This window comes from Galendromus occidentalis, unplaced genomic scaffold, assembly GCF_000255335.2.
Source record: "Galendromus occidentalis unplaced genomic scaffold, Mocc_1.1 scf7180000077530, whole genome shotgun sequence".
NCBI classification, from domain to species: Eukaryota; Metazoa; Arthropoda; class Arachnida; order Mesostigmata; family Phytoseiidae; genus Galendromus; species Galendromus occidentalis.
Genome location: NW_003805518.1, coordinates 1,769,176 through 1,782,520, shown reverse-complemented (window position 1 = coordinate 1,782,520; position 13,345 = coordinate 1,769,176). Strand labels below are relative to the sequence as shown.

The following is a 13,345-nucleotide window of genomic DNA, read 5'->3' as shown; positions in this document are numbered from 1 at the left end:
CCAAGCGGGACCGCCGGGTCACAATAAGTCTGTCCTCTCGGTGTGAGGTGTATCGTAGGCGAGAAGGGAAGGCCGCGGCGGTCTCGAACTCCGGGGCAGAAGAGTGAATCCAGGTAGGTGGTCGGTTGTCATGAACTCCGGGTTCATCCATTAACGGCGCCGAATTTTCAAATTTAGCCGCCTTCCCGTTGAGGAGAGGAGAGGCGCATGAGGCACGACGAGAGACTTCCCGCTTTCTAAACATAAACATCGGACTTCCGAATCCTTCTCTAAACGCCGGCACTATGCGAAATAATTCGATTCACTGATCGTGATTTCTGTGGCGAGCGACAACTCGCGTGCCGGATTGTTAACTCTATTCGTCAATATACTTTGTCGCAGAGAAGAGATTGAATTAAGAGTTATCGAGCATAATGAGCGAAGAAGAGGACATCCTCACCATGAAGCCTCTCGGCGCTGGTCAGGAGGTGGGCAGGAGCTGTATGATCATTGAGTTCAAAGGGAAGAAAATCCTCCTCGATATGGGCATACATCCTGGTGAGCGGCTGCATACCTTCAGACGAATAGTTTCTATGGAACAGCTTGATCGATCCTACTCGATGGACCGTACGGTTCTCGAGCCGAAGCGCTACGCGCGTCCACTGACGTTTCTTTTCTCGATACGAAGGAATGAATGGAGTGGACGCATTGCCTTTCGTCGACCAGATCGATGCGGATGAGATCGACCTCCTACTCGTGTCCCATTTCCATCTGGACCATTGCGGAGCGTTACCGTGGTTCCTTCAGAAGACAACGTTCAAGGGACGGTGCTTCATGACACATGCTACCAAAGCTATCTACAGGTGAGTCGAGCTCGACTTGAGACTCGGGGAAGCTTTACCTCTCGCCGAGAGGATCTCGATCTCTTCCGCATTCGGGAAACTGACAGAGTTTTGTCCACAGGTGGTTGCTCGCTGATTGTATCAAGGTTAGCAATATTGGATCGACGAGTTCGAATAATCTATACACCGAAGCCGATCTGGAAGCCTCTATGGACAAAATCGAGGTCATTAATTTCCACGAGGAGAAAGAGATCAACGGTGAGAACTTCTCAATCGCACTGGGTCTCCGGTGTATTCCATCGGGGACTTCTCAGTCAGGAAATTTACGATGCGAGAGGAGGGGGGGACTCGACGTTTCGACCGAAGGAATTTCAATAACGATTCCTGAAAAGTTCCGGAATACGCATAACATATTGATGATGATGATGATAATAATAACCTTCATTCTTCCCTAGGGATTCGTTTCTGGTGTTATCATGCGGGTCATGTGCTCGGCGCAGCCATGTTCTTCATCGAGATCGCTGGGGTGAAGATTCTCTACACGGGCGACTTTTCCCGACAGGAGGATCGCCATCTCATGTCGGCTGAAATCCCGTCCGTGAAACCAGACGTTCTCATCATCGAGTCCACGTACGGAACGCATATCCACGAGAAGCGCCAGGATCGAGAACATCGTTTCACTCATTTGGTGCAAGAGATCGTCACACGAGGCGGTCGCTGTTTGATTCCCGTTTTCGCTTTGGGGAGAGCTCAGGAGCTGCTTCTGATCCTGGACGAGTATTGGGGCTTGCACCCCGAGCTCCACGACATCCCCATCTACTACGCGTCGTCTCTCGCCAAGAAATGCATGGCCGTCTACCAAACGTACGTGAATGCGATGAACGAACGGATTCGGCGTCAGATCGCCATTAGCAATCCTTTCGTGTTCAAGCATATCTCCAATTTGAAGAGCATCGATCACTTCGACGACGTGGGACCGTGCGTGATCATGGCGACCCCCGGCATGATGCAGAGTGGATTATCCCGAGAGCTCTTCGAAGCCTGGTGCGGAGACACGAAAAACGGCGTCATTATCGCCGGTTATTGCGTCGAAGGCACGCTAGCCAAGCAAATTCTATCGGAGCCCCAGGAGGTGACTTCGATGAACGGCCAGAAAATGCCTCTGAAAATGAGCGTGGACTACATTTCGTTCTCCGCGCACACCGATTACCAGCAGACTTCGGAATTCATCCGAGCTCTGAAGCCTCCGAACATAATTCTAGTTCACGGAGAGCAGAACGAGATGTCTCGGCTGAAGGCTGCGATCGAACGCGAGTACGAGGGCGAAGACCTTAAAATGGACGTGTACAATCCCGCGAACGGGCACGCAGTCACTTTGAAGTTCAGAGGAGAGCGGCTGGCCAAAGTCATGGGCACGCTCGCCATGGAGAAGCCCGAAGCCGGTCAGCATATCAGCGGAATCTTGATAAAAAGGAATTTCAATTTTCATCTGCTGGCTCCGGAGGACCTCTCGAAATACACAGACTTGGTGCAATCGACAGTCACACAAAAAGCTTCATTGGCCTACTCAGGAACTTTCAGAGCGCTACAGTTCTTCATTTCGAGACTGCTGACCGTGCAGGTCGTGGAGCCGGGCCGAGTCATGAATGTCATGGACAGGATCTCATTGACGATGGAGGACAAAATGATCATTCTCGAGTGGACCAGCTCCCCCGACAACGATATGCTGGCCGATGCCGTTATGACCTGTGCTATCAGGGCACAGACCCAACAAACGACGATACCTAAGGGGGTCAGCGAGTATACAATCGACAAGTATAAGTTGTCGGACGCCATTTTGAAGATGTTAAGAGACATGTTCGGCGAAGAATCCGTGTCCAATGTGGTCAAAGGAGAACGGATGACCGTGACGGTCAGTAGTAAACGCGTTGATGTGAGTTTGAAAGACATGAAAGTAACATGTGCTGACGATAAAACTCTCGAGACGATCGTCGGTAACGCTGTGATGCGCATGTATGACACTCTTATGCCGTGTAAATAGATCCTGTGCAGATAGCTCGCGATCCTTTATGCTTGGGGTCACTCGTGTTTTTAATAAATTTAATTTTTCAATCCGATCAGTGAGGATTCTTCATTTCTCATCTGCTGCTCTCGTCCGCTTCCTACCTACCCAGTCTCGCGGAGTTCTTAATCTAGTAAGGTAGTAAATGTTCTTAAACTATTCGGGAAATTCAGGAGACTTCAGTGAACTCTGAGTGCAAATTTGAATGATAATTTACGGGAGGCTCCCAGGACCATGCATCGGATTTTCGAAGGAACTGGGAACAAGGAACTCATCGACTGCCAGCGTCTCAGCTTAAAATAGAAATCCGCAGATGGACATGAATCATACCATACCATCCTTTGGTCACTCAGGCTCCACTGCATTGCATTCTGGAGCGAGGATACGGGACTTGAATTCACGTCATCAACTCCAATAGCCCATGAGCTGCAGGTTTCCTATCCGTGGACTCCCGAGAGCACCCCGCAGGCCGACAGCTTCCAGTCTCTTTGCTGTCCGGGGCCCGCTTGGACGACTCACTCTTGCAGCTCTAGAATCACTTCACCCAATGATTCGCGGCAACAGCATCGCCAACGCCGCTCCCCCCGATGGAGACTGCCCACGTTTCCTCACTGATCTCGCTTCTCCGTGAGATTTCAAGCTTATTCTTTCGCCTGGATTGCTCAAGCATTCCTCAGCACGGTGCTGTGTTGGTATCAGCCGGACGGCAGCTGCGAGGTTGGCGAACGCCAGAGGGTATATGCGCTATCATCTGGTTGAAGTCAGGCGTTCTCCTGGAAGAGACCGCTGCCCTGCCGAGCATTCGGGTTCCGATCGATACCAGATCCGAGATCAGGCCCTTAAGGATATTTGATTCCCAGGATATATTTCTAGCTCGATGATCAGCAATATCCTCGAGTCAGGCCCCCGCAGACTTCAGCGGATACCGCTCGTCTGTTCGCATGCTCATGCCATCAGTGGCTTCAACGAAAGAAGGAATGATAGAGGTCTGAAATACTTTCAGGACTATTTTATTATGATCTAAAAGCGGACGCATTTTGACTGTATTTCCTCAGCTGTATTTGGAGTTCTATTCTATCGATTTTTGAGTCTCAGCTTCCGTTCCCCATGGGAGGGACGGAGCTCGAAAACGAGACCGGTTTTTGACTTGAATCTTTTTTTTGGCTTTTTATTCTTCGTAGCTCTGAATGTCGACCGATTCCAAGAGAATGAGGCGTATAGCAGTTTTCGTGATCGTCTACTGACCGCCGCGAAGACGAAGAACGAGATGGAGCGTAGATTCTTTCTGGATGTTGTAATCCGACAAGGTACGGCCGTCTTCGAGTTGTTTGCCAGCGAAAATAAGACGTTGCTGGTCGGGGGGATTCCTTCCTTGTCTTGGATTTTGGCCTTGACATTCTCGATGGTGTCAGAGGCTTCTACTTCGAGAGTGATGGTTTTTCCCGTCAAGGTTTTGACGAAAATCTGCATCCCACCACGCAGACGAAGAACCAGGTGGAGGGTGGACTCTTTTTGGATGTTGTAATCGCTCAATGTGCGACCATCCTCGAGCTGCTTGCCAGCGAAAATAAGACGCTGCTGGTCTGGGGGAATCCCCTCCTTGTCCTGGATCTTTGCCTTTACGTTCTCGATGGTGTCCGACGGCTCGACTTCCAGGGTGATGGTCTTCCCGGTGAGGGTCTTCACAAAGATCTGCATGCCTCCACGGAGTCGAAGCACGAGATGGAGTGTCGACTCCTTTTGGATGTTGTAGTCGCTCAGAGTGCGACCGTCCTCCAGCTGTTTTCCAGCGAAAATGAGTCGCTGTTGGTCGGGCGGGATACCCTCCTTGTCCTGGATTTTGGCTTTCACGTTCTCGATGGTGTCGGACGCTTCGACCTCGAGCGTGATCGTTTTTCCAGTGAGAGTCTTCACGAAGATTTGCATGCCACCTGGAACGATGAATAAATTCTACCGTGAGCGGATGAAGAAATTACGGTAAGACGGGTATCGAGGAATCGGGGGAAATCCGTCGCACCGCACTCTCGGAGTACGGGGGGTCGATTTCAGTGGAAATAGGAGGTCACCGACTGAATTTTTCCGTAGACGTGATACTGACCTCGCAGACGAAGGACGAGATGAAGAGTCGATTCCTTCTGAATGCTGTAGTCCGAGAGGGTGCGGCCATCTTCGAGCTGCTTCCCGGCGAAGATGAGACGTTGCTGATCGGGCGGAATGCCCTCCTTGTCTTGAATCTTTGCCTTGACGTTCTCGATTGTGTCCGACGGTTCAACCTCGAGCGTGATGGTCTTACCCGTGAGGGTCTTGACGAAAATTTGCATGCCTCCTCGGAGACGGAGAACCAAGTGCAAGGTCGACTCCTTTTGGATATTGTAGTCGGACAGCGTGCGACCGTCTTCGAGCTGTTTACCAGCGAAAATCAGACGCTGCTGGTCCGGTGGGATGCCTTCCTTGTCTTGGATCTTTGCCTTGACATTTTCGATCGTGTCAGAGGGCTCGACCTCCAGAGTGATCGTCTTGCCCGTTAGGGTCTTGACGAAAATCTGCATGCCTCCGCGAAGACGGAGGACCAGATGCAGGGTGGATTCCTTCTGGATGTTGTAGTCGGACAACGTGCGACCGTCCTCAAGCTGTTTGCCAGCGAAGATGAGTCGCTGTTGATCCGGAGGAATTCCCTCCTTGTCTTGGATCTTGGCTTTGACGTTTTCGATCGTGTCGGAAGGTTCGACCTCCAACGTGATCGTCTTGCCCGTGAGGGTCTTGACGAAGATCTGCATACCTCCTCGGAGGCGCAGCACCAGATGGAGGGTGGATTCCTTCTGGATGTTGTAGTCCAGGAGGGTGCGACCGTCCTCGAGCTGTTTGCCAGCGAAGATGAGCCGCTGTTGGTCGGGCGGGATGCCCTCCTTATCCTGAATTTTCGCCTTCACGTTCTCGATCGTGTCGGACGGTTCGACTTCAAGCGTGATCGTCTTACCCGTGAGGGTTTTGACGAAGATCTGCATGCCTCCGCGGAGGCGGAGCACCAGGTGAAGCGTCGATTCCTTCTGGATGTTGTAATCGGAGAGGGTTCGTCCTTCTTCGAGTTGTTTGCCGGCGAAGATCAGTCGCTGTTGATCAGGCGGAATTCCTTCCTTGTCCTGAATCTTGGCCTTGACGTTTTCGATGGTGTCGGAGGGCTCGACCTCGAGGGTGATTGTTTTTCCGGTGAGCGTTTTCACAAAAATCTGCATTCCTCCACGGAGTCGGAGTACGAGATGCAGAGTGGACTCTTTCTGAATGTTGTAGTCGCTGAGCGTGCGACCGTCCTCGAGTTGCTTCCCGGCGAAGATCAACCTCTGCTGGTCGGGAGGAATGCCCTCCTTGTCTTGGATTTTCGCCTTGACGTTCTCGATCGTGTCCGAAGGCTCCACTTCGAGCGTGATTGTTTTTCCAGTCAGTGTCTTCACGAAGATCTGCATTCCACCTGAGGGGGGCAACGAAAACGTCAATATTGGAGGGGGAACGGGAAGGACAATTATGCGGCATGCGATAGAATTCGGGCGAGATCGAAGATCTCAAAGTACCTCTGAGACGGAGCACCAGATGCAGGGTCGACTCTTTCTGGATGTTGTAGTCGCTGAGCGTGCGACCGTCTTCGAGTTGCTTTCCAGCGAAGATCAAACGCTGTTGGTCGGGAGGAATGCCCTCTTTGTCCTGGAGTTTTGGACCTTGACGTTTTCAATCGTGTCGGAGGCCTCCACGTCGAGGGTGATGGTTTGCCCGTGAGGGTCTTGACGAAAATCTGCATTCCTCCGCGCAGACGAAGCACGAGATGGAGCGTGGACTCCTTCTGGATATTGTAATCGCTGAGGGTTCGTCCGTCCTCAAGTTGCTTGCCAGCGAAGATCAGTCGCTGCTGGTCGGGGGGAATGCCCTCCTTGTCTTGGATCTTGGCCTTCACGTTTTCGATCGTGTCGGACGACTCGACCTCCAACGTGATCGTCTTTCCGGTCAGCGTCTTCACGAAGATCTGCATTCCTCCTCGGAGGCGGAGGACGAGGTGGAGCGTCGACTCCTTTTGGATGTTGTAGTCCGAAAGGGTTCGGCCGTCTTCAAGCTGTTTTCCAGCGAAGATCAGACGTTGCTGATCCGGAGGGATTCCCTCTTTGTCCTGGATTTTAGCCTTCACATTCTCAATGGTGTCGGCGAGCTCGACATCGAGCGTGATGGTTTTGCCGGTGAGAGTTTTGACGAAGATTTGCATTTTCTGGAATAGTCAAGCGCTGGTTAGAATGCGGAACGTTGCTGTTATCACGGTCTTGCCAGCGGCTGCGTAGTTCGCTCGCCAGAGTATCTCTGTGATTTGGCAACGACGTAGTTTGGCATTGAGGTAGAAGTGCGAAGGACGGCTGAAGGAGCGAAAGGATTTTCTTTCGCAAAGACCCTGCGCTCTTCCTCCGCTCCTCGCCGTGGAGCGTACCGAAAATGCAATTCGATCCGACGTGAACGTAATTCGAGAAAGTTCGCAAAACAGCTCCATCCGATGCGGCTCAATGAAAATCGGGGACCCGAACATCAGTTCCGACCGCTACGCTGCCTGAGATCTGGGGCACTGCGTCGCAACTCACAGCGGGTCGTCACGGGCTACGCCACTAGCGCGTCACGCAAATTTCCTCGAACTCCAGGGAACTCACAGAGAACGACGAGCCGAACCAGCGCGGTCAAGAGACTTTCTGAGGGCCGATAATTCTCATTGTGCCAATGCTGAGCTTCAGTAAAACCGTCACGACGGAGCAGAGTATTAGGCTTAGGAAACTTTCACACTGTAGGTGACGAGCCCCATCGAGGCTTCAGCCAGCCACGTCATTCTGCCTTACGGGGCACACGTTGCATAGGCAGATATGGGTGGGAACGTCATCGTTAGAAACCCCAGCATCGACGAGAGGCCCACGCTAGGCGAGGCCGCCGAAGCTACATCCTTGAGCTGGCAGACTTTAGGCCAAAGCTCGAATTCGTAGCACATCACACGAATGTCCGGACGCAGCCACCAACTTCGAGCACATCCTGCTCGTTAGACCGCAGCTCTCGGGGTTTCGCAGGACACGGATGCACTTTCAGGTCGGAACGCTGAGTTCGAGGGACGTTTCGAACTAAGCCTAACTCATTACGAAATTCCCAGCGCACGGACGAATTCCAGTCGGCATTCGGTCGGAAAACTTCTCCCAGATGGGCGTCACCCTCCCTGAACGCCAATACAGCGCAATCAGGGAGCTAAAGCGAACTAGCAGCCACGGAAGTCACCCAATCCGAATCTCACAATACAGACGCTGACGGGGAGAATACGATCGAGTTCGCAAGCCAGCTGAACGGAAATCGCGTGCCCCGAGGATCCGAAAAACCGGGGCCGAGGATACACTTCGAGACACGATCTAACCGACCTACTTGCGGGGAAAAACGTAGAGGAAAAGACGATACGTACGAGTTGTCGAAGATTTCTCCAATGAACTGTACCAGAGTCAGCTCAACAATGATTCAGCTAGAGCGATAGCGCTCCCTTATGTACTGGCTGAGACGTCAGAGCGAATGTCGCCGCTGATTGGCTAGCAGTGGCCCTAGCAACAGCCGTGACTCACATCTGACCAATGAGAAACATCTAGAAACTTCCTGGGCCCGTGGCGGGCGAATTCGAACTCGTAAATGGAACACATATTCTGGAGGCGGGAAATTTCAATCGTTCCGACCCGATTCCTGCGGCCACGGCCCCTTGTTGCTATGAGGAACCCTAGCTTGAGTTCTGATGCCTGGAGCAATGGATCGAGATAGAGCACTGACGAGAGTCATTGTCTGGCGGGGATCTGTGCAGAGTGAATCCGCTCGAAGCTCTGGGGAAACAAACATCGGAGGGACACGTATGAGCCGACATCGGCATTTGTCGGACTTCGCCGATGTTGCTGCTCACAATTATGAGGAGCGTCATTCTCCTCCCAGATGTCCCACGACGGAGTCGAAAGGGCGTCAATCTCGGATGGCGGTCCGATGCTCAGGCCGATGACCTCGAAGGGAGACCTTTGAAGGATCGAGGGAACGTAGATCTCTCGGAGAACGCCTTATTCTGGGACCTTCGCCGGTGCTTCAGGAGATCGTCAGTCAAAACGCATATACATACTACCAGAGGTGTTTCTAGAGATTCGGCGGAAGGTTGGCCATATTACAGCTGGGATGAAATGTCAGAATGCGCCAGATGACGCGGTCTAGGCTTTGCCGAGGCAAGAAGGAACAGCTTCGGTCAAATCGAAAAGCCACGGGCAAGTTCGCAGATGTCCGCCCGCATATTCACGCAGCCCTATCGAGCTATTGGAGGTGCTCCGGCTGATTAGGATAGCCGAATCATCTTTCTTCCCAGGAAGCTGGCGGTGCGATAAACGCGATTTTCCGACGAGCGGATTGGGAGCCGTATCGCGGATAGCGCTCAGGATTGTACCTTGCATTGCCCTTGAAGGGGACTGGGTTGGGTTATATGGGGCTGGGAGTTCACGATGGCGACCCGCTCCGAAACTTTACCATCACGGGACAATGTCCTAGTGGTGGGGGAGGGGTGGCGAAGGCCCATCCAGCCCCGACGCGGATGCGCTACTCATCGCACTGATAAGCGATAGCAAGCGGAACGAAATGATGTACTTCTGGGAGCACGGGAGGAGATTTCTCACATATCCATTCGGGGAATTTCGCGGCGATCCCGTGGAGATTGAGGAGAAGAGATTCGTCGAGGCGCCGGTGTCGTAAAGCGTGTTGACCTCTCTCTTCCTCATTCGACCGGTTCATTGAACTCTAATTCTGTGATATCTGATCAATAATGCTGTAAATCTAGACGTTTCGATACTCCTTGGGAGACGAACGTGGATTGAGGAAGGAACGATGATTTTCCGGCTGGACGACGACTCTACCACCGTACGCGCATTCAGCCTGTGGAATTCAAAGTCTGCGCTGCCGCTCGATCGAAGCCGTCTTCGCGGACGCTCTCTCCTCGAGTACCTTCCCTTACAGAAATTATCAGGGATGCGATGAGCCGTCCGATCATTCTCTTAGTCTTGCCCCCATTAATGCATGGCGCGTCTCGGTCGACACTGGGATGATTTTCGATCTGCCAGGCAGCCCCTCAACGGTTTTCAGGCTCCGGAGTTTTGGGGAATCTCCAGAGTCTTCGGGCGACAGAATATGGGAGAATTTTCCGGTCAGTCAGTCTCGGTCAGCCAGACAGTGATATCGAGGTCGTCAATAAGTGGTTAGGTGGGCAACCACGAGTCTTTTTTGAGAATGCGTCTCGATCCGCGATACGAATCGACTCATCGAAAGTCATGTTTTTGCTGCTCCGATGTTGAGCGACGCATGGATCCGACCGACTGAGAGCAACCTCGCTAAGTATTTGCGTTGCAGAATCGCCGAGACTGCAAATGCGTGGTTATGATACGGTATGTTCGCAGCGACAGACAGACGACAGACGGATTCCGCTGAAACAGAAGAGCTTCGGAAGCTCTATCGCGTGCGGGAGAGAACTCGGATGATCGAGGCTGAACTATAAGAATTACGAAAGCTTCAAGCTATTGCGCAGCGCGTTGGACATCCGGGATTCTCGCACAGTCTCCAATGTTCGATAGCTATGGTGAGGAGCTTCCGACTTGCTCAGCTCCCGGCCGAGCCGCTCTCGAAGCTGTAGCAATTACGGCATGATCATCGAGATAGGAAACCTTCGGCTATTATTGATGGATTAGGCTGCGGCGTTGAATATACTGATCGTCAGTCATCGTGAGCTCACGAGCTGTGACAACTCCTTCGCGGGAAGTTTTGTCAATCTCGCGGTCAACCCTAATCTAAATTAATTCTGAAAAGGCGTGAGCGTCGCTCATTCGAGTTTTTAGCGTCTCTCCGGGAGAAGTGTAAGTGATCCAGAATTCCGCTTCTTCCGTATGCCCCACGGCTTGCGGGCGGAATACGTCGCGTCGCGACCAGTGGCGTGCATGGCCGCGACAAAATCCTTCCTGCGCAGATTGGCGGAAATCATGACCTCGCTCGTGTCATCCAGAGCTTTAGAGTTCGGGCATCATCCATCACAAACACCGAGGATATGTCATACCCAGCGATTCCGCGGTAGATCTATTTGGTGGAACATCATCCATCCGTTTATCAACCGGTATGGACAGTAGAAAGCTGAAGAATCAATAATTCCCAGGCAGCAGTAGATCTTCGCATATGCGACCTGGATAGTGTCGTCATTTATGAAAACGCCTCATGGACATTTTTATCGCGGTAACTTCCAAACTGCGTTCTGTTGACAGGCTTGGTCTCAGGGAGAATCAGTCAGGTTCCTTGGATTGGAACTCACTTCTGTGGGGCAAGATTTTTACAGACCTGTCTTGCTAAGGCCCGCGGGAGAAAGAGGTGACTCCACCAGAAGAGAAGAAACTCATCGCCTATGAGTGTTTTCTCATGTTCAGCGCTCTGCTATTCGGTTCGAGCTTGTTCATCACTAATGCCCAAAATCACCAGACTATTACTAGCGATCATCCGTTTGACTTTTTCCCCATACACACGGATCGGAGCGAGAACTGCCAGTGGAGCCAAAATGTCGAGATTGTCTCGGCTGGCACATCGTATCCGACTATCCGCAGGACAGAGAAAGAAGCGAGATCTCTTCAATGCTCCGTATATTCATCAATGAGCCGCGCGGACTTAGAGGATACGAAGCCCCATTCGAGATACCTCAGATGAGATGCGGCCCTCCGAGAAAAATTCGAATCTCGAGAGGTATCCGCAGTATCATACAAGTCTATGACCGTCAGTCCTCTCGCGGAATTTCCCTTGAAAGAAGGAGAATTCGAGGCACGCGGCATTCTATTCCTGTCACGTTAGTACGCAGGCTGAGGTCTCCTCTCGTCAGAACGTCGAAATATTGTTGCTACTCGCAGCGTGAATCTCATCGGAAGATGTTCTTCTCTCGAGAATTCGACTTCAAATTGGAACTCGAGAAAAGTCAATATGTTCGTTTCAGCCTCAGAGCATTCGGATGGAAGCGGGGACATTTTCTTCCGCGAGAGCAACGGTACTTCTGGGGATCGGAATAGTGAGGAATGAAATTCTGCCCACGGCCTGTTGCTCTTCAAGCCCATGACGCGCCAGCTCATGTGTATGGGCTAGAGTGTCGCCAATGCCGTCTCGGAGAAAGCTTTGATGCTCTGCGGACGCTTGCCTTCCCGCGTATTCACCTGAGCCGTAATTCGATGCGACCGCTCCGTGGGTTGAGTCTACCGAGGTGACCATCTTCGGTGTTCTGGGAAAGACCCTCTACGGTCCACTAGCAAGCGGAATTTCGTCGCGAAGCCAGCGATTCCCTCCCCCTGAGAAAGGCAGGAGTTCTGTTCTCGAATCTGCCTCAGAGGGCTCGGGCTCTGACCCATTAGGGTCCCTCGTTTGTGCATACTTCATAGACTAGGCCGGGGGCTCGGAGAAGGTGTTAGCGAAAATTTTGCGGAAGGACGCCAACCTCGCAGACTACGAGGAAAAACTTGCGATTCGCTTGGCTCCACTCCCTGCCTTCAGACCGACGAGAGCCCCCGATAGATTGATCACGTCCAAGGAGGGACAACTTCTGCCGAACTGCCGACCTTTTCGATTCGGTTATCGTCTCCGTCGGTGAGAGCCTCGGGGGGCATTGTACGTGGCAGGTTGGTTCCCGTGAGCCGTCCTTATTTGGCCGCGGGCACTCTGATTCGAGAATGGGGCTCGGATTCCGCGGATGTTCTTCGAACGTCTCGAATTGCTTTTCTCGGACTGTTTGTCATCGAAAGCTTTCGCTCCTCGTAAGAGATAATATCAACAGAACGACACGAAAACACGAGCGAGGATCGAGTCGGAATGAGTTCAGCAGACAGTTCCCCCGGGAAACGTACGGAGGAAATTCATCATCATTCATGGACGACATTCCTCCGCTGATCAGCCTCTCCCGAGAATCTCTCCCCCATGTCGACGAGATATAGCCCAGAGAGAGCACTGGAAGCTGTTCTTCTTTCTCGGACTAGCCGATTCTACGGAGGTGTATACAAAATGTCGATAGATAAAATCGGATGATTGTTTGCGTTCCGGCCGAGAATCGATCCGCATGTCCTGGGGCAGAATCCAAGACCACGAATTCCGAAACATGCTACGGGAGCGAGGAGGAAGACGACGGCTCCCGTCCCGGTGGATCGACGCCCATTCCTGGAGAACGTCGATCGGAGCCCGAGAAGTCACCGCAGCCTCGGGAGCATTCCCGCAGCCTCGAGACCTGTCAATTATTATACTTGAATCACAATCGGAAATCTCCGGCGATGGTCTCCGTGACGGGAAGAGAAGAAGCGGGGGCTCAGAAAAGGATCCTACAGTTTTTATTTATTTACAGAAAATCTATTTGTACAAAATGTATTTGGCTTGGAACAGTTGTCAGTCG

General features: G+C 52.2%; 2 protein-coding genes across 2 annotated transcripts; one reads left to right on the top strand and one right to left on the bottom strand.

Moving 5' to 3' along the window:
- Positions 1-298: 298 nt before the first annotated feature.
- On the top strand, positions 299-2,862 carry Cpsf73 (cleavage and polyadenylation specificity factor 73). Its single transcript, XM_003748409.1, has 4 exons — positions 299-537; positions 668-842; positions 943-1,079; positions 1,277-2,862. Exons 1-4 carry the CDS (start codon positions 414-416, stop codon positions 2,860-2,862), a joined length of 2,022 nt encoding a protein of 673 aa, XP_003748457.1. The 5' UTR covers positions 299-413.
- A 1,008-nt stretch (positions 2,863-3,870) lies between these two features.
- Positions 3,871-8,401, bottom strand: LOC100908431 (polyubiquitin-C). The gene is given in 6 exon segments (XM_018641414.2): positions 3,871-4,814; positions 4,982-6,349; positions 6,450-6,588; positions 6,591-6,643; positions 6,646-7,132; positions 8,345-8,401. Coding segments are annotated over 5 exon segments (2,901 nt in total). The 5' UTR covers positions 7,130-7,132; positions 8,345-8,401; the 3' UTR covers positions 3,871-3,957.
- Between the last annotated feature and the right edge of the window lie 4,944 nt (positions 8,402-13,345).